This window comes from Chaetomium tenue (assembly GCF_020726465.1).
Source record: "Chaetomium tenue strain MPI-SDFR-AT-0079 chromosome Unknown F5144scaffold_5, whole genome shotgun sequence".
Taxonomy (NCBI): domain Eukaryota; kingdom Fungi; phylum Ascomycota; class Sordariomycetes; order Sordariales; family Chaetomiaceae; genus Chaetomium; species Chaetomium tenue.
In genome coordinates, this window is record NW_027117333.1 from 32,260 (window position 1) to 48,437 (window position 16,178).

At 56.3% G+C, this 16,178-nt stretch overlaps 5 protein-coding genes across 5 annotated transcripts; 2 read left to right on the forward strand and 3 right to left on the reverse strand.

The window, feature by feature from the left end:
* Positions 1 to 389: 389 nt before the first annotated feature.
* F5144DRAFT_603594 (general substrate transporter) lies at positions 390 to 2,235 on the reverse strand (the record flags this gene model as incomplete). The annotated part of the gene is made up of 4 exons (XM_066791293.1): positions 390 to 1,029; positions 1,091 to 1,363; positions 1,425 to 1,665; positions 1,731 to 2,235. 4 exons carry the CDS (start codon positions 2,233 to 2,235, stop codon positions 390 to 392), a joined length of 1,659 nt encoding a protein of 552 aa, XP_066640701.1.
* An 830-nt stretch (positions 2,236 to 3,065) lies between these two features.
* F5144DRAFT_268355 (glycoside hydrolase superfamily) lies at positions 3,066 to 5,225 on the forward strand. Its single transcript, XM_066783587.1, has one exon. It carries the CDS (start codon positions 3,225 to 3,227, stop codon positions 5,040 to 5,042), a length of 1,818 nt encoding a protein of 605 aa, XP_066640702.1. The 5' UTR covers positions 3,066 to 3,224; the 3' UTR covers positions 5,043 to 5,225.
* Positions 5,226 to 5,599: 374 nt separating this feature from the next.
* F5144DRAFT_593566 (uncharacterized protein) lies at positions 5,600 to 6,802 on the forward strand (the record flags this gene model as incomplete). The annotated part of the gene is made up of 1 exon (XM_066790470.1): positions 5,600 to 6,802. The coding sequence occupies one exon, from the start codon at positions 5,600 to 5,602 to the stop codon at positions 6,800 to 6,802; it is 1,203 nt and encodes a 400-aa protein (XP_066640703.1).
* Positions 6,803 to 7,232: 430 nt separating this feature from the next.
* F5144DRAFT_492093 (bifunctional catalase/peroxidase) lies at positions 7,233 to 9,482 on the reverse strand (the record flags this gene model as incomplete). Its single annotated transcript, XM_066785900.1, has 1 exon — positions 7,233 to 9,482. The coding sequence occupies one exon, from the start codon at positions 9,480 to 9,482 to the stop codon at positions 7,233 to 7,235; it is 2,250 nt and encodes a 749-aa protein (XP_066640704.1).
* Positions 9,483 to 11,109: 1,627 nt separating this feature from the next.
* Positions 11,110 to 15,579, reverse strand: F5144DRAFT_593568 (P-loop containing nucleoside triphosphate hydrolase protein; the record flags this gene model as incomplete). The annotated part of the gene is made up of 11 exons (XM_066790471.1): positions 11,110 to 11,814; positions 11,866 to 12,053; positions 12,113 to 12,228; positions 12,287 to 12,816; positions 12,894 to 13,051; positions 13,116 to 13,571; positions 13,923 to 14,073; positions 14,129 to 14,408; positions 14,469 to 15,125; positions 15,200 to 15,387; positions 15,454 to 15,579. 11 exons carry the CDS (start codon positions 15,577 to 15,579, stop codon positions 11,110 to 11,112), a joined length of 3,555 nt encoding a protein of 1,184 aa, XP_066640705.1.
* Between the last annotated feature and the right edge of the window lie 599 nt (positions 15,580 to 16,178).

The window sequence follows — 16,178 nt, forward strand, 5'->3', positions numbered from 1 at the left end:
AGCGTTGTAAGCAACCCTGTTAGTATCTAGTTGGTACCCTGGGAAATTTGCCGATGAGGGAATAGTGCTGAGGCCGGATGATCCATTATACGAACCACGCCTATAGCGATGGCTGCTCGCAGTCAGCACCCAGAAGCGTTATCCACCCAGCGTTGCCACCTTTACCGGGATCAGCATCTGTCGAGGGGGCAGTAATACTTTCTAATACCCTACCTCATCTGTCAACTGGCTAAAAGTTTATGTCGACAACATTGAATGTTATGCTAAGAGTGTCTAACCCTGCGACATGACCTATGGCATCATTATGGCGAAAGAGTAAAGGCACCTTGCCCCTCCGCTACAGCTGAACAACCGTGGCTGCCTTGAGGCTGTAATCACCCAATGTGACTTTAAACAGCCTTCTCCTTCTCAACGTGCTCGACCGTCTCACCAGACGCCCTTTTTTCACTAGAGTGCGTGAACGGGTCGATTTTCGTTGTCGCGAATTTCCTCGCCGGTACCCGCTGCTCAAAGAGCAGGTCTAACTCGGCATATGTTCGGCCCTTCGGCTCCGGTAACCTGAAGAACACCCAGACGGCGGACAGCAAACATGAACCTGCCCAAAAGAATGCTGTTCGAGCTCCCCAGTTCCACGCGGTAGAGCTAAGTTGGTAGTTGGTCATGACGTTGACAAATATGTTGCTGGCGTTGTATCCTGCGCGCGCCAGCACGATGGTTTTGGCCTTGAGTCGCGTCGATGACAACTCAGAAACGAGGGAGTACGTGACGGGGCCAACGGCGAAGTCATAGACAAAGGTGAAGACAATCAACATCGCACCGATGGCCCACACCGATGCCTTGGTGTTTCCAAACGACAGGCAGCCGACGATGATGAGTAGAGTAAGCTGTGCACATAGCCCACTAAAGTGGATCGTTCTGCGGCCGACTCGAGACATGAGGAACCAGGAGCCGATGGTCCCGATAATGCCCAGCGCATACTGGCAGAGCGAAAGGGTAAAAGAGTTGCTGGCATCCATCCCGGCTTGGGTGCTATCAAAATGGTCAGCAAGGATGAACGTAACAGTTCAATGAGGGGGCAAAGTCCACTCACAGAAAGTAAGCAAAATAGCCCATCAGGTTTTGCCCTCCCAATGTCTGAACGAGCCAAATACCGACGACAATCTCAGTCCGGCGGAGGTCGATACCCTGGAAACAATCACGGAACCGAACGCCCTCCTTCGCCCTTTTTTCAAGTTCGTTGGTATGCTCAATCATGGCGATGGTCTCATCGGCATCGAAGCCGGGCTGGTTGCGCGAGGTTAAGCGCAACAAAGACTTCTTCGCTTCCTCCCTTCTCCCGTGTCTGATGTACCACCAAGGAGACCTGTAAAAATAAATCATCAGTATCTACCCAATTGAGAATAGGGACGGGGAAAGAAACTCACTCAGGGGCGAAGATCATTCCGGCAAGAATGGGGACGGGCCATACCCACTGCACGGCAAAGGGAATCTTGTAGGCGTAGTCGTCGTTCCGCTCGACCGACCCTTTGTTGACGGCAACGGCGAAAAACTGTCCAATGACCCAGCACAGGTTGATGAAAGTGGTGAGGACCGGGCGAAGTGGCAGAGGTGCAACCTCAGAGGCATACGCAGCTGTCACGCTCTGGAAAGCCCCCCACGGAATACCTGAGGGCGTACCGTTAGTTAATATTACGCGTGCATCTGGGGAGGGGTTGAGTTGCTGAGCTTACCACACAGGACTTCGCCGACCACCAAGACTTGGACGTTGGGGGCGAAGAACAAGACAAAAATGAAACAAATCATCAATATCAATGATCCAATGGTGGTCATTTTGTAACCGTAACGATCCGAAGTCCATCCGGCGAAGATGAGACCCAAGATCTCCCCTGCTCTGGCGCCGTTTGACAAGCCGGACTGCCACGCCGCCGAGATGACATATTTTCCCGCCGCCACGTCATATTGACCGAATTTCTTGTTGAAAACAGGCGAGGCGTAGAGGTTCCCAAGCAGAGCGAGGTCATAACCTTCCATGATAATGGTGGACGAGACCAACACCGACCATCCAATGGCTTTCGGGTAAAGCTTGATAGCCTGGAAGAGTGACATCTGATGTTCCTTATCCGACGCATGCTTTGCCTCGACGGCCACGACGCCGTGGTCGCGCGGAGTAGGCACACCGGTCTCATCTTCCGGGAGCGCACCGCCCGGAAGTGGTGATTGCTTGATATCCGTCATGTTGCTGACAACGGTTGAACACGAAAGGACGAGGGCCAAAAAGGTTGATCGAACGGCGAAAGGAGATATCCGAAAACTTGGAACCGTGGAAATGGGCGGGATATTTATCCCTGGGCAGTGTAATGGGATGTCTGTGAGTGTTCATGGCCCAGTCCGCAACTGGCTAAGTAAAGTGTGCTCGGCAACGGAGCAATCAGGGGTGGAATAACCTGCGGGGTTTGGTCAGTCGGGTGTTCTTGTCACTTGGAGCATCACCATAGACAGAATCGACTTAAGTTAGCGTACCAACCCCAGGAAAACGGTCCATCCCCACACCCGGGCATGCGGTTTCTGGGGAACAATCGGCTTTTCACACTCGATTGTGGCCACCGTTGTGACAGCCCTGGCCCGACTTCCACTGGGGAAAGCCTGTCGAATGAACCTGGGGGGGAGAAAAAAAAGGGTGGACTCGGCCGCTTGGCATTGATGCCGTTGCCGAAATACAGGGGCGTCGGAGGCATAGGCGGAGTTTGTTGCACGCCATTGGCCAAAGAAATCTGGGGAACAAGAGAGATGGTGGATTTTCTCTTTTCGTTTTCTTCATCCCTTCTTGTCGTGCCTTCGTTCTACTCATGGAGATCTGATTTTACCCACAGGAACTTCTTTCTCCCACGTGCTTGTACCCTTGCCTGAGTCCAGGCCGTGTCTTACAAAGAAACGGGGCCAGGAGTGAGGCTGTCCCTGTGAAGCCCACGACCTGTGCACTGGGACAAGGGTGTCGGAACCGCACCAACCGTGGGTGCCGGACCTGCCTGCCCGCCCACCTTGCCCTGGGTACGCCTGCGGGGCTGATTCGCGAGGCCAGCCTTGGGGGATGGATATCAACCTCGGTCGCCGCTGTAGGCAGTCCTCTGTCCCCTTTCGGTGATCCGGAGACAATTTCCTTCCCAGCACCTGCTTTTTGTTGGAACGGTGGCCAGTGACACCCCCAAATCGCTTGCTCCGTAATCATGGGTTCTAATATTTTTCATCACCCAAATGGTTGGGTCGGCAAAACGCCTTGGTGGAAGGACGCTGTCTTCTATCAAGTTTACCCGGCAAGCTTCAAAGACTCCAATGGCGACGGGTGGGGAGACATCCCTGGCCTGATCTCGAAAATCGACTATCTTCACCAACTTGGCGTTGACGTCGTCTGGTTGTCTCCAATGTTCGAGAGCCCCCAAAAAGACATGGGATACGACATATCGGACTACCAGGCGGTTTACCCACGATACGGGACTCTCGAAGACGTTGATCAGCTCATTGAAGCCTGTCACAGGCGCGGCATGAAGCTTATCCTGGATCTCGTAGTGAACCACACGTCAGACCAGCACCCGTGGTTCAGTGAGTCCCGGTCGTCCAAAACCAACCCCAAACGCGACTGGTACTTCTGGAAGCCGGCCAGGTACGACAGCGCCGGTAACCGCCACCCGCCGACCAACTGGCGCGGGTATTTCGCCGGCTCAACATGGACCTGGGATGAGCAAACGCAGGAATACTACCTGAACCTCTACGGCCCTTTCCAGCCCGATCTCAACTGGGAGAATGCCGACTGTCGTGCGGCCATCTATGAGGAGGCCATGCGTTTCTGGCTGGATCGGGGGATCGACGGGTTCCGCATCGACACGGTGAATAAATATTCCAAGCGCATCGACTTCCCAGACGCGCCCGTGACCTGCCCGGACGTGCCGCATCAGCCAGCGCCGGAGATGTGGTGCAACGGACCGCGAATCCATGAGTTTATCCATGAGATGCAGACGCAGGTTCTTGGGCCATACAAAGCTGTCTCCGTCGGCGAACTTTCCAACACGCCCTTGCCGGGGCAGGTACTGCCATACGTATCGGCCGCGGCGCGCGAGCTGGACATGGTGTTCGAGTTCAGCATGATCCGCTTGGGAACCGGCAACTTGTTTCACGGCAAGTACATCTACCAGCCGTTCCCGCTGTCGGTCCTCAAGCGCCATGTCGCGACGTGGCAGACCTTCATCGAGGGGACCGACGGCTGGCACACCGTCTTCTGTGAGAATCACGACAATGGGCGGGCTGTGTCGCGGTTCGGGGACGACAGCACACCGAAGTTGTGGGAGGCTAGTGCCAAGGCGATCGCATTGTGGCAAGTCACCTTGACGGGTACGCTGTTCTTGTATCAGGGTCAAGAAATCGGCATGAGAAACATGCCTGCCAACTGGGGCATCGAGGAGTACAAAGATGTGGAAAGCTTAGGTTTTTATAACGAAGCAGTCGAGTCTGGTGACGGCAAGCGCATTCGGGACACGCTCCATGGTTTGCGGATATTAGCCAGGGACCATTCGAGGGTACCGTTCCAGTGGGACGACTCCCCTAACGCCGGATTTACGGGCGCCGGCGTCACGCCCTGGATGAAGGTGCATGATCAGTATCGCGAGCTGAACGTTGCCAATCAGCTCAAAGACTCCGAATCTGTTTTGGGCTTTTATCGAAAGGCATTGGGCCTTCGCAAGGAGCATGCGGACATCTTCATCCACGGGGCGTTTCAGCTCCTGGCCCCGGAAGACGAGAGTCTCTTCATGTATGTCAAGGAAAGTGACTCGGAAGTCAACATTGGCGGGGGAGGGGCAAAAAGAAAGGCTGTAATAGTGATGAACTTCACTAGCCATGCCCAGCAACACCCCGACGTCAGTGTCGCGCTGGGGTGTCGCGCGGGGGAGGAGCACTTGCTTGTGAGCACTCTCAGGTCCGGACAGTCAGCGCCGGCGAGCAACGAGCTGAGACCCTGGGAAGGAAGAGTGTATCTCAACTTCAAACCATGATGGGGAGTAGATAGGGAAATGGGAGAGCGGGAAGGGGCTAGATGTAGATAACTACCAAGTACCTTACACAGCCACGTAACTAGAAGCCCGGATCTTACGATGAAACCAGGCGTTGACACTGCGTGCGTTCCGTCACGTTGTCGACGGGGCTTGGCAGATCCGACGAGTGGAGTGCGTTTTCCCGCAAAAGGTTAGATGGCCCCAAGGTTCCCGCTCTCCGCATTTTGCCCCAGCACTGCTGCAACTCGGCGTGACTTCATCCAGGCACCGGTTTCACAGACCACGGAATGAGCAGCTCGCCCAGGGACGCAACCGCATTAAGAATGGGTACTGTCTCGCGGCCAAAGCGGGCACAGGTCTCGAAAGCATGCCAGAGATGCAAGAGGCTACAAAAGGGCTGCAGCGAATCTCGGCCATGCCAGCGATGCACGCGAGTTGGCCTGGAGGCGGAATGTGTTCGAAACGAGGGACATCTGCAGCAACAGGTCGTGGACGGGAACTGGTCAATCCCGCAGCTACCAGTAAGCCTCTCGCCGGAAGCCGTTCACGCCACTCCGATGGCGACACTGCCGCAGAGGCGAAGCTTGCCCCCCGCCTCTGTTGTCGGGTACTGCTTCCGTCGCTTTTTTGCCGAGCTGCATCCGACTATCCCCATTCTGAGTCCCGAGTATGTTGAGTCGGTGGCGGCCGAGGCGGAATCACTGGGAGGGGTTGAGGCTCAATGTCTCATCACGGCTGTCTGTGCGGTCGTCTTGATACAAGTCGAGGAACCGAGCCAGCACATGTTCGAAGCTGACGGGATCCCACACTCCAACAGAAAGCTCGGGGAGCTCCTTTTCGAGGACGCGATGATGGCTCGCAACCACATGTCTTCGGGATTCAACCCTAGCCTGGAGCGGGTCCTCGCAACCTTCTTCCTTTACGCCGGCCATGCGTCCCTCTTCCACCACAGCCAGGGGTTCTACTTCCTCCGAGAAGCGGCCACCATGTGGCTTGTGTTGCGCATCAACGAAAGCGATATCCTCAGGCGGAGACTGGCCGACAGGCTCTTTTGGGTAATCTTGGTGTCGGAGCGCTCGCACGGAATACGATATCGTCGACCTGTCACGCTACAGGTCACCTCGTCGGGACCCGACCTTGACGGCGGTGCCGAGGCGGATGCAACCATATCTGGCCTGAAACGGTTGGTTGCTTTATTTCGTCCGCTGGATACGGTCTTTTTTGCCCTGCTCAACCAAGAAGACACTGTGTTCTTGCCGGGGCTCCTGTCCCCGTTAGAGGCTGTCCAGGTCGCTATCCGCGGCGCCCTCGAACCGCGGCACGCGGACGTGCTTTGTGAAACGCAGCTCGCCAACCTCAAGGTAACTCAGCTCTGGCTGTTAGTTACCTTGTGGCAACTGCGTCTGCGTCTCGGGTTGTTGGTAGAGGGGCACGGGGTGCCAGGCCACCTGACGTTTCGCTATCCGGTCGAGGTCGGCGAGGAGTTGGCTGGCGTCATCCGGGCCATGTCGCTCGGGAGCATTAGGATACACGGTGTCGGTATCAACGAGAAGATTTTCGATGTTGCCTGCGCGATGATAGATGTACTTTCGCGCGTGCCGGCAACGGATAAGAGTGGAACGGGGTTGGAGAACATCGGGTACTTCAGAGAGCTTATCCGTGAACTTCCTGGGGGAGTCTCGACGTACGGTGCGCTCCTAGACAAGCATATCAGTAACACACTCCCAACACTACTGGAAAGCCCTGGGATAGCGGGGTAAATGTAAAGAAGAATAAAAGAGTCTAATGTTGTAAATTCGTACCTTGCCGGCCACAGAAATGCTAAAGTCTCTCTGTATTTTATAAGGCGGCGACTCTTTCTGGCTCCGAGCACAAGGCGGTCTTCGGTGTGGGAATCGACGAAGTGGAAGGTGTCAATGGGGGGAGGGTTCATTCGGATCTTGATGCGGCGTGTCGCTGACAATTCCGCCTGGATGTGCGAAGATGGTAAGGAGGGATGGATGGGGATGGGCGGGAGTGGGCCCCCCAGCGGGGTTCCAGACACGGCCGGGTGCCAAGGCATTTCCAGATCTAATCTCGTCATCGCACCACCTTTGCTTTTCCAACTTTCTGCCTGTCTCATAAATCGAGTTGGGCATTTATCGCGTCAATTTCTAACTACGCGTGCTTCCAAGTGCCAAAACCACCGGCTTACAACTTCGGTCCCGAAGATCCAGGCTGCGCGACATCGTAACGGTCGAGGTTCATCACCTTGTTCCACGCCGCGACAAAGTCCTTAACGAACCTGTCTTGCCCACTCGAACTGCCATAGACCTCGGAGAGGGCCCGCAGTTCCGCGTGCGCACCGAAAATGAGGTCGGCCCGCGTGCCAGTCCACTTCTTCTCGCCCGTCTTGCGATCATTGCCCTCGAACACCTCGCCGTCGACCGACTTCCACGCCGTACCCATATCCAGCAGGTTGACGAAATAGTCGTTGGTCAGTTTACCGGGTCGCGTGGTGAAGACGCCGTTGGAGGACCCGTCGTAGTTGGCGCCGAGCACCCGCAGGCCACCGACTAGTACGGTCAACTCGGGCGGTGTCAGGGTTAGAAGATGCGCACGGTCAACCAGGAATTCCTCGGTCGACACACGCGACGTCCCCCGGCCATAGCTGCGGAAACCGTCGATATGCGGCTCGAGATGCGCGAACGACTCGACTTCGGTCTGCTCTTGCGACGCGTCGGTACGGCCGGGGGTGAAGGGGACCGGGACACCAGCGGCTTGCTCCAGTGCCGCCACACCACCGAGCACAATTAGATCCGCCAGGGACACCTTCTTGGGCTCGTTAGCGCCATTGAACTTGGCCTGCACACCTTCGAGCGCCTTCAGAACCTCAGCTAGCTGTGGCGGGTTGTTGACCTTCCAGTCCTTCTGCGGCGCCAGACGGATGCGGGCGCCGTTGGCACCACCGCGCTTGTCCCCGCCGCGGAAAGTCGAGGCAGACGCCCAGGCGGTCGAGATGAGCTTAGCAGGCGCGAGGCCAGTGGCCAGGATGTCGCGCTTGAGGGCGGTGACGTCCTGGTCGTCGACAAGCGGGTGGTTAACCGCGGGGACGGGGTCCTCCCAGATGAGCACTTCGGATGGGATCTCGGGGCCAAGCCAGCGTGAGCGCGGACCTAGGTCGCGGTGTAGAAGCTTGAACCAGGCGCGCGCGAACACGTCGGCGAACTGGTCGGGGTTCTCTAGGAAACGGCGCGAGATCTTCTCGTATTCCGGGTCCTTCCGCAACGCCAGATCCGTCGTGAGCATGCGAGGCAAGTGCTTCTTGTTGGGGTCAAAGGCGTCAGGGATGAACGGCTCAGTGTCCTTGGCGACCCATTGGTTGGCGCCCGCGGGGCTCTTGGTTAGCTCCCATTCGAACTTGAAGAGGTACTCGAAGAAGTTGTGGGTCCACTTGGTCGGTTCCTTGGTCCAGATGACCTCGAGGCCGCTGGTGATGGTGTCCGGCCCCTTGCCCGTCGCATGCTTGTTGCTCCAGCCGAGGCCCTGCTGCTCCAAGGGAGCAGCTTCCGGCTCCTTGCCGACGTTGACCGCGGGAGCAGCGCCGTGTGTCTTGCCAAAAGTGTGGCCGCCGGCGATCAGTGCGACCGTCTCCTCATCGTTCATGGCCATGCGGCCAAAGGTGGTACGGATGTCCCTGCCTGCCGCCACAGGGTCGGGAACGCCGTCGGGCCCCTCGGGATTGACATAGATGAGACCCATGTGTGCGGCGGCGAGCGGCGTTTCGAGATTGCGTGAGTGAATGTCCCGATGACCCTTCTTCGACTCGTCACCATCCACGACACCCTGCCCGGCGACACCCTCATTGCCCTCGCCGTAGCGGGCCTCGTTGCCGAGCCATGTCTTCTCACTGCCCCAGTAGGCCGACTCATCCGCCTCCCAGGTGTCAGGGCGGCCGGCCGCGAAACCAAACGTTTTGAAGCCCATAGATTCGAGGGCGACGTTGCCCGTCAAGAGAAGCAGGTCGGCCCACGAGATCTTGTCGCCGTACTTTTGCTTGACAGGCCATAGGAGGCGGCGCGCCTTGTCGAGACTGACGTTGTCCGGCCAGCTGTTCAGCGGCGCGAACCGCTGTTGGCCTTGGCTGCCGCCGCCACGGCCATCGGTGACACGGTAGGTGCCAGCACTATGCCACGCCATGCGGATGAAAAGACCACCATAGTGGCCGAAGTCCGCCGGCCACCAATCCTGGGAATCGGTCATGACCGCCTTGATATCCTCCTTCAGCGCTTTGTAGTCGAGCGACTTGAAGGCGGCGGCGTAGTCAAACTCCTTGTTGTACGGGGTCGACGCAGGCTGATGTTGGCGGAGGATGTTGAGGCGCAGCTGGTTGGGCCACCAGTCGCTGTTCCTGGTACCACCGCCAGCGACGTTGGCATGGTTGACAGGGCACTCACCCATGGTGGCGGTTGGTAAGTAGTGGTGTTATAGTGGACGAAGGAAGTTTGGCACTAGGTACCGGAGGTGTATGTGGCTGGAAGATATACAAGCCAGTTGGGGAGAGGGAAGCAAGGACGAGAATGGGCAACGAGAGGCGACAGATAAATACCAGGTATCTTCGGAGGGGCCCGATGGGCATCTGGGAACGGTACCTGACCAAGCAGAGTACCCCGCTCCCGGACAAGTAATACCGCTGTCACGCCAACCCCGCATCCATGAGGGGCAAGATCGCGACATCCATCTCCTTCCCGCGTCCATGCCGCCCGCATCCGGCCTCACATGGTTCGACAACAAACTCCATGGGCCACCTCCATAACGGTTCCGCGACTGCCGGCATCGATCGATGGGCAAACCAGAGTAGTCGTCACATAACGCGAATATGTGTGGCTGATTCATCCCACATGGCACTGGGGAGTCAACAGATGTTGATGCACCCCCCTTGTGAGGGGGCATTCTTTGAGACGGTTACAACCGGGCAGTTGTGTTGCGTGGCTCTTTAATGTACCCCACTTGATTGGCCACCGCCCGAGTGCGCCGTGCTCGGAGCTTCGGAGATGCGAATCGCCTTCGAAGGCCATTTCAAGTCGTCTTGGGGCTTTTGTTTCGATGACCAGGCCCAATCCGGGCCCTCATCGTCTAGAGTGGGGAAGGAAGATCTCGCTGCCCGGTGTTCCCAGTTCCATTTCGCCATGCCGCGACCAGACCCCACACGGTCTGGTTTTCGGTGGAGACTGGAAGCACGCAAGTACCTTGATGGCAATGGTTCTCTCTCCGTCGACCCTCCGGTGTCACATGTCACAAGATCCTTCGGCTGCCGCAACCGACCCCATATCCTATACCAAGACTCCCGAGCGCTTGTTAGCTCCTGATGTGTGCAGGTCTCGGGCTTCATGAATGCCCAGTGCTCAGGAGACCGCGTCACTAAACGACTCAAGGTCTCGATGCGGCTCTTATAACCACTATGGTTCATCGGATAATGACTCGCCCACGTGGCTCGGAGCTCAGACGAAGATATGCAATGGCTCAGACGAGATTCCACACCAATAAACTAACAGATGCTCGAGCTGAGCATAGTGAAGCAGTTTTCAATTATAATTTTACATTATCCAGTCGAGACTTCCACCGAATCTCGGAGAATACTTAGAAACTACCTCGACTTTTTAACGCATAGTCGGCGGCATTTCTAGCCGTGCATCAGAGGGTGAACAGTCGGTTGTTAAAGGGTTACATACCTAGGTACCTAGGTAGGTATCTAAACCCCGTTTAGGGAGGCTCAAACGGAAACCGGCTCCCATTAGGGGTCCTATCTGGAATGGACTGGAGTGTTGGTATACCTCACCACCTACAATGGGGACTGTCGTTTGTTGCCAGGTCAACGAGCATCTCAAACACTGGCATTTTTGTGGGCGACATCGTCGACCTGTAGGTTCCTAAGACGAAAGGCAGCGCAAGGGGCACTTGCAGAATGCCAGGCTACATGTAACCAGTACATCGGTGTATACATATTATTACAAGGCCAGCTTCCTCCTACCTATCTACCCATTATTATCCATCTATCGCTACTCTAAACACACACTTGGCCAACGTTCTAATCCAAATTTTGTGCCTCGCACATTTTGCGGTACATCCCCCCTAGCGCAATTAGCTCCTCGTGCGTGCCCTTTTCCACGATCTTGCCCCCGTGGAACACACAAATCACGTCGGCATCTTTGATGGTCGAGAGCCGATGCGCCACTGCGATAGTGATGCGGTCCCCGGCCTTGGCCGCCTCAGCCAGCGCATTCTGGACAATCTTCTCGCTCTCCGTATCTAATGCACTCGTTGCCTCGTCTAGTAGCAGGATCTTGGGATCTCGGACCAGTGAGCGGGCAATGGCAATGCGCTGGCGCTGGCCGCCAGAGAGCTGTGTGCCGTTGGAGCCCGCCGCAGTAGCCAGCCCATCCGGGAGCGATGACACAAACTCCCAGGCGTTGGCAGCACGGAGAGCTGCTTCGATCTGCGAGTCTGGGACTGTGGGACCTGTGTTGGCCGTGTAGAGTGCCGATGTGTCGACTGTCGGGTCGTCGATGCCGAGGGCAATATTCTCCCGAATGGAGCCCTGGAAGAGGGTGGGTTCCTGTTGAACAAGGGACACGATACGACGATAGAGCTTTGGGTTGAGTTCGCTGAGGATATCGCCGTCGATATGGATGTTGCCCGTGGACGGATCATAAAAGCGCTCCAACATGGCAACAACAGTAGATTTGCCGCAGCCGGACGCACCGACAACGGCTGCAAACTGGCCCTTTTTGATCTGCGGAGGTCAGCTGGGGTTAAATCGGCGTTCCCCTACGGTCAATCTTACCTCTAGGTCGACCCCTCGGAGCACCACGGCGTCTGGCCGTAAGGGGTACGAAAACCGGATATTGTCCAATGCGATGGGCCCACCAGACTTCGGGCCGTTGTCGCGGTTCTGGTCTGTCTCCCTCACCGACGGCTGTAGCTCGGAGAGCCAGAAGATGTAATTTGCCGCGTTCTTTCCCTTGGTAATGCCTGGGCACAGTTAGCGGTTTGGCGGGCCAGCCCCCCTCAGCTTGAGGCAAATAACTAACTTGTGGAGAACTGGAACATCTGCGCGGTCGCTTGCCCACAGAAAAACACGCCCATAAAGGCGACGAAGAAGTTGTACATCGATGTTTCGTTGAAAGCCATAAGACGGCAGCCATACCTGTATCAAGAGTCAGATAGAGAAACACGGCCATTGCAGAGGAGGTAGAGTGACATACCAGAACCCCAAAGCCATGAACCAATACTCGATGGACTGTGTCAGAGCAAAACAGATCATCACCCTCGTCAGGGGCTTAACCGTGTCTGCTACTGCACGATCCAGCTCAGCCGTGTACCGGGCAAGAACACGATCTTCGATGGCCAGGGAAGAAACTGTGCGGATGGCGGTGATGGCTTCAGAGGCAATCGATGCGCTAACAGAGCTTTTCTTGGAACTGTCGTGGTCCATCTTCATGTCCAACCGAATCTTGAGCCACCCAGCACCGAGCAGTGGAGGCAACCCGCCGAAGACGACCACCAAACCTAGTTTCCAGCTGTGAACAATACCCAATATGCTGCAGGCCGCAACATTGAGCACGGCAATGACGATGAGGCCGACGTTAAACCCCATTAACTCGAATACAGACTGAGGATTCGAGTCGACCCGGCTCGCCAGGGCGCCGGTGTTGTTGTCGGGACGGTCGAAGAATTGAAGATCCTGACGCAAAATGTCGTTGAAGGTCTGCCTGCGGAGGTTGTGGGAGAGGGTCTGTTGAAGAGATTAGTGTGTTTCCCTGTGGCCATCAAGAAGGGGGGGGGGGGGCATGCCTGCGCGACGACGTTCACTGACCAACCCAGAATAAAGTAGAAGACGAGACAGCCTGCTGCTAAAACGATGAACATGGATGCAAAGAAGTTGCCGCGCTCCTTCAAGGCCTCGCCTTCCAAAGTGAACACGTCCATCATCCTGGAAAGTAGAATCGCCTGGCCAGGAAATATGCCAGCTACAATGGATCCTTCGTCAGTGGAAGTCACTTTTTAACACGCGGCGGACAAGAACAAACTCACCGGCGGCGACGCAGCATGCCAGGACGGAAAGATACCACAGCCTCAGCTCTGGGCTGTACTTGATGAGGCGGATGATTACCGCGATCAAGCCTAGGTTTTTGTGGTCATCAAAGTTGCCACGATCCTTCTGGGTGTCTAGGCGGGCTTGGTCTTCAGTGGCGTATCGGGTCATGGTTTTGGTAAGCTCGGCAGGGTGACCTCCTTCATCACCGGCCGTGCCCTCCTCTTCGGCGTCCGACGAGGAGCTAGCAGAGCCAACAGCCAAGTCCTGAATGCTAACGAGCCGAGCGTAAGTGCCGTTATGGGCAATCAATCCCTCGTGTGTCCCCTGCTCGACGATGCGGCCTTTAGACATGACGACGATGTTGTCTGCCTTGCGAATTGTGGCTAGTTTATGGGCAATCACAATGGTCGTGCGTCCCTCGGCCGCGCGGTCTAGTGCTTGTTGTACAATTCCTTCGGCGTGGGGATCAAGGGCGCTTGTCGCTTCATCGAGAAGCAGGACCTTGGGGCGTGAGATGATGCTGCGGGCGATAGCTACCCGTTGCTTCTGCCCCCCAGACAGAAGGCTTCCGCGCTGGCCGATATCGGTATCATATCCGTTTGGTAACGCGGAAATGAAATCATGAGCAAATGCCGTCGTAGCTGCTTCCTGCACCTGGACCATCTGTTCCTCTCGGCTGGCATTTTCCCAGGGTGTACCGACGAGGCCATAGGCAATGTTGTCAAAGACGGACCCCTGAAACAAGATTGGATCCTGGGACACGTTAGGGGACAACGGGATGGGGTTGGCGGGGGAGGGGGAACTTACTTGCTGGACAAGTCGGACATTGTTCCGAAGCCAGTTCAAGTTCAGGTTGTCGATGGGCCGTCCATCTAGCTTAATGGTCCCCGAGGAGGGGGTGTACCATCGCTCGATCAAACCGACGATGGTGCTTTTTCCAGAACCACTTTGTCCCTGGTGAAGTCAGCACTGCTACGTGCTGATTCGTTTATCAAGCTCCTGCACTTACCACTAGGGCTGTTACCTTGCCGGCAGGAACCGTAAGGGAGAAGTTATCCAAGACTGTGGTGCCAGGACGAGTAGGATAGGCAAATGTGACATCCTCCAGCTCGACCAGGCCGGTAATGTCCGACGGTTGTTCACCGGACTTGTCGAACGGGTCGATGGCCGACTGCCTGTCTATAAGCTTGAAAAGCGAAGCGGCAGAGGCAGCTGCGCGAGTGAAGTCGATAGAGTAGGGCGCCAACATAGTGATTTGGATGGAGCCAATGGCGACAGACAGAAGCACACTATTACACGATTAGGACGGGAGCTAAGTAACAGCAACGTGAAGGGCGCCATGAACTCACGTGAAGATCTGGCCGGAGGAGTTAATCTCGCCTCTCGCGAGCATTTGAACGCCCTGCCAAAAAGCAAGGCCGAACCCCAGGTAAATTATGGTGTACTCGATCGAGAACAGGGCGCCAAAAAGGGGCGAAATCTTGTCCCCCACCTTGTGTGCCTCAGACAGATAGCCATCGAACTTGGCCACGAGCCTACTCCGCATCTCGAAAGCATGAACTGTGCGGGCACTGGCAAGGACGCCTTCGGCGAAAGAGTTGGCCTGGGCATGCAGATCAAGGATCTTGGTCTCGTGGCCGGCTTGGATGGTGGCGACCACCCCCATGGTGAGGATATTGGCTGGAGCAATGCATAACGTGATCAGTGTGAGCTTCCATTGCGTAGCGAAGGCAACAGCGAATGCAGTGACGAAAGCGGCCAGTCCTTGAAACGTCAGGCCGAGCTTCTCCGAGATGCCGCCCTGGATAAGTCGACCGTTGGATGTAGCTTGTGTGGCGATGGAACCCCCGGTGCCAAAGTCAAAGTAGGCTACTTCCTGACTGAGAGCGGATCTCACATAAGCATGGCGGATATTGCGCACGATTCGGTGGCTAACGTAGGTCAGGAGGGTGTTATATATGTACGAGAGGGCGAATCTGCCAATTCCGAGGTAGACAAAATAGAGGCTAACAATGCTTGAGTTAGTAGTCTTTCATTGTTTCTCCTGGTAGATGGGACATAACGCGAGGAAAAGTCATACGCGAGTTCCGCGACATCGTCGAGAAATACGTCGCTGGATGTTTTCCCAGAGGCGTAGTCCGTGATGACAGTCACAAATGCGCCAAAAATCAGGTTTTGCAGCGCAATGCCGGCGCCAGAAGCAATGGCGGCGAAGATGGCGATGCCCTGGAGGGTGTACTCAAGAGCGCCGGCGTAGTGGAAGATACGCTGTGCTGCAAGGTCAGCCCCGTCCATATAGTACTCTCAGCGTTCCCAGTTGTTGAGTCGCCATACCTTGTATGCTCCCCAGCCGCCATCTCCCTCCTTTTTCTCCTCGCTTGGGGGCTCGGTCGCAGACTGAGTAGTCGAGTCCTTCTCTGTGTGGTCGAGCTCTTTGTCGGCGTCGATGTTGACAGCCATAATGGCAAGACTGCAAGAGCAGTGTGTGGAAAGAGAAGAGGACGCTCACGCGGGTACCAAGCGAGGCGAGGAGAAAAGGATGAAATAGAGTTACTATATAGGTGCTGCGTCAGACGACGCAAGGTTTACTTTAAAGTTTTGGGTGGATCAAATGGTTCGCTTCCAGATGAACAGGATCCAGCCAGCATACTTGGCGCCAAGTGTGCCATCGCTTCGAGACGCGTAGATTGCGTGCTGGGTCGTGAAGAGCTGGGCAAGACGGGCAAGGAGTTGACCCGATTTCGACGCCGGTGGCCTTGGTGGGTGCCGTAGCTGCTGCAGCTGCACCGTTGAGAGCACCCCGAGGAGCCCTGATGATACGCTGGAGATTCCGGGCGCCTTGTTTCGTGAGTCATTCGCCGGAAGCCAAGCCGTGTCTTCTGTCGGAAATCCAGCTCACCTCTTCCAACAATTCACGAACAACCATCACGGAGACTTCCTGCTGTGAAGCAAACCCCCTGGTTCCCCATTTCTTGGGCCCACAATTGCGGCTCCAAGGGGTCCATGCCAGGTGCGCGGCCTCCTTGCCGAGTCGGACCCCGCGCGTTCCGCGGCATCCG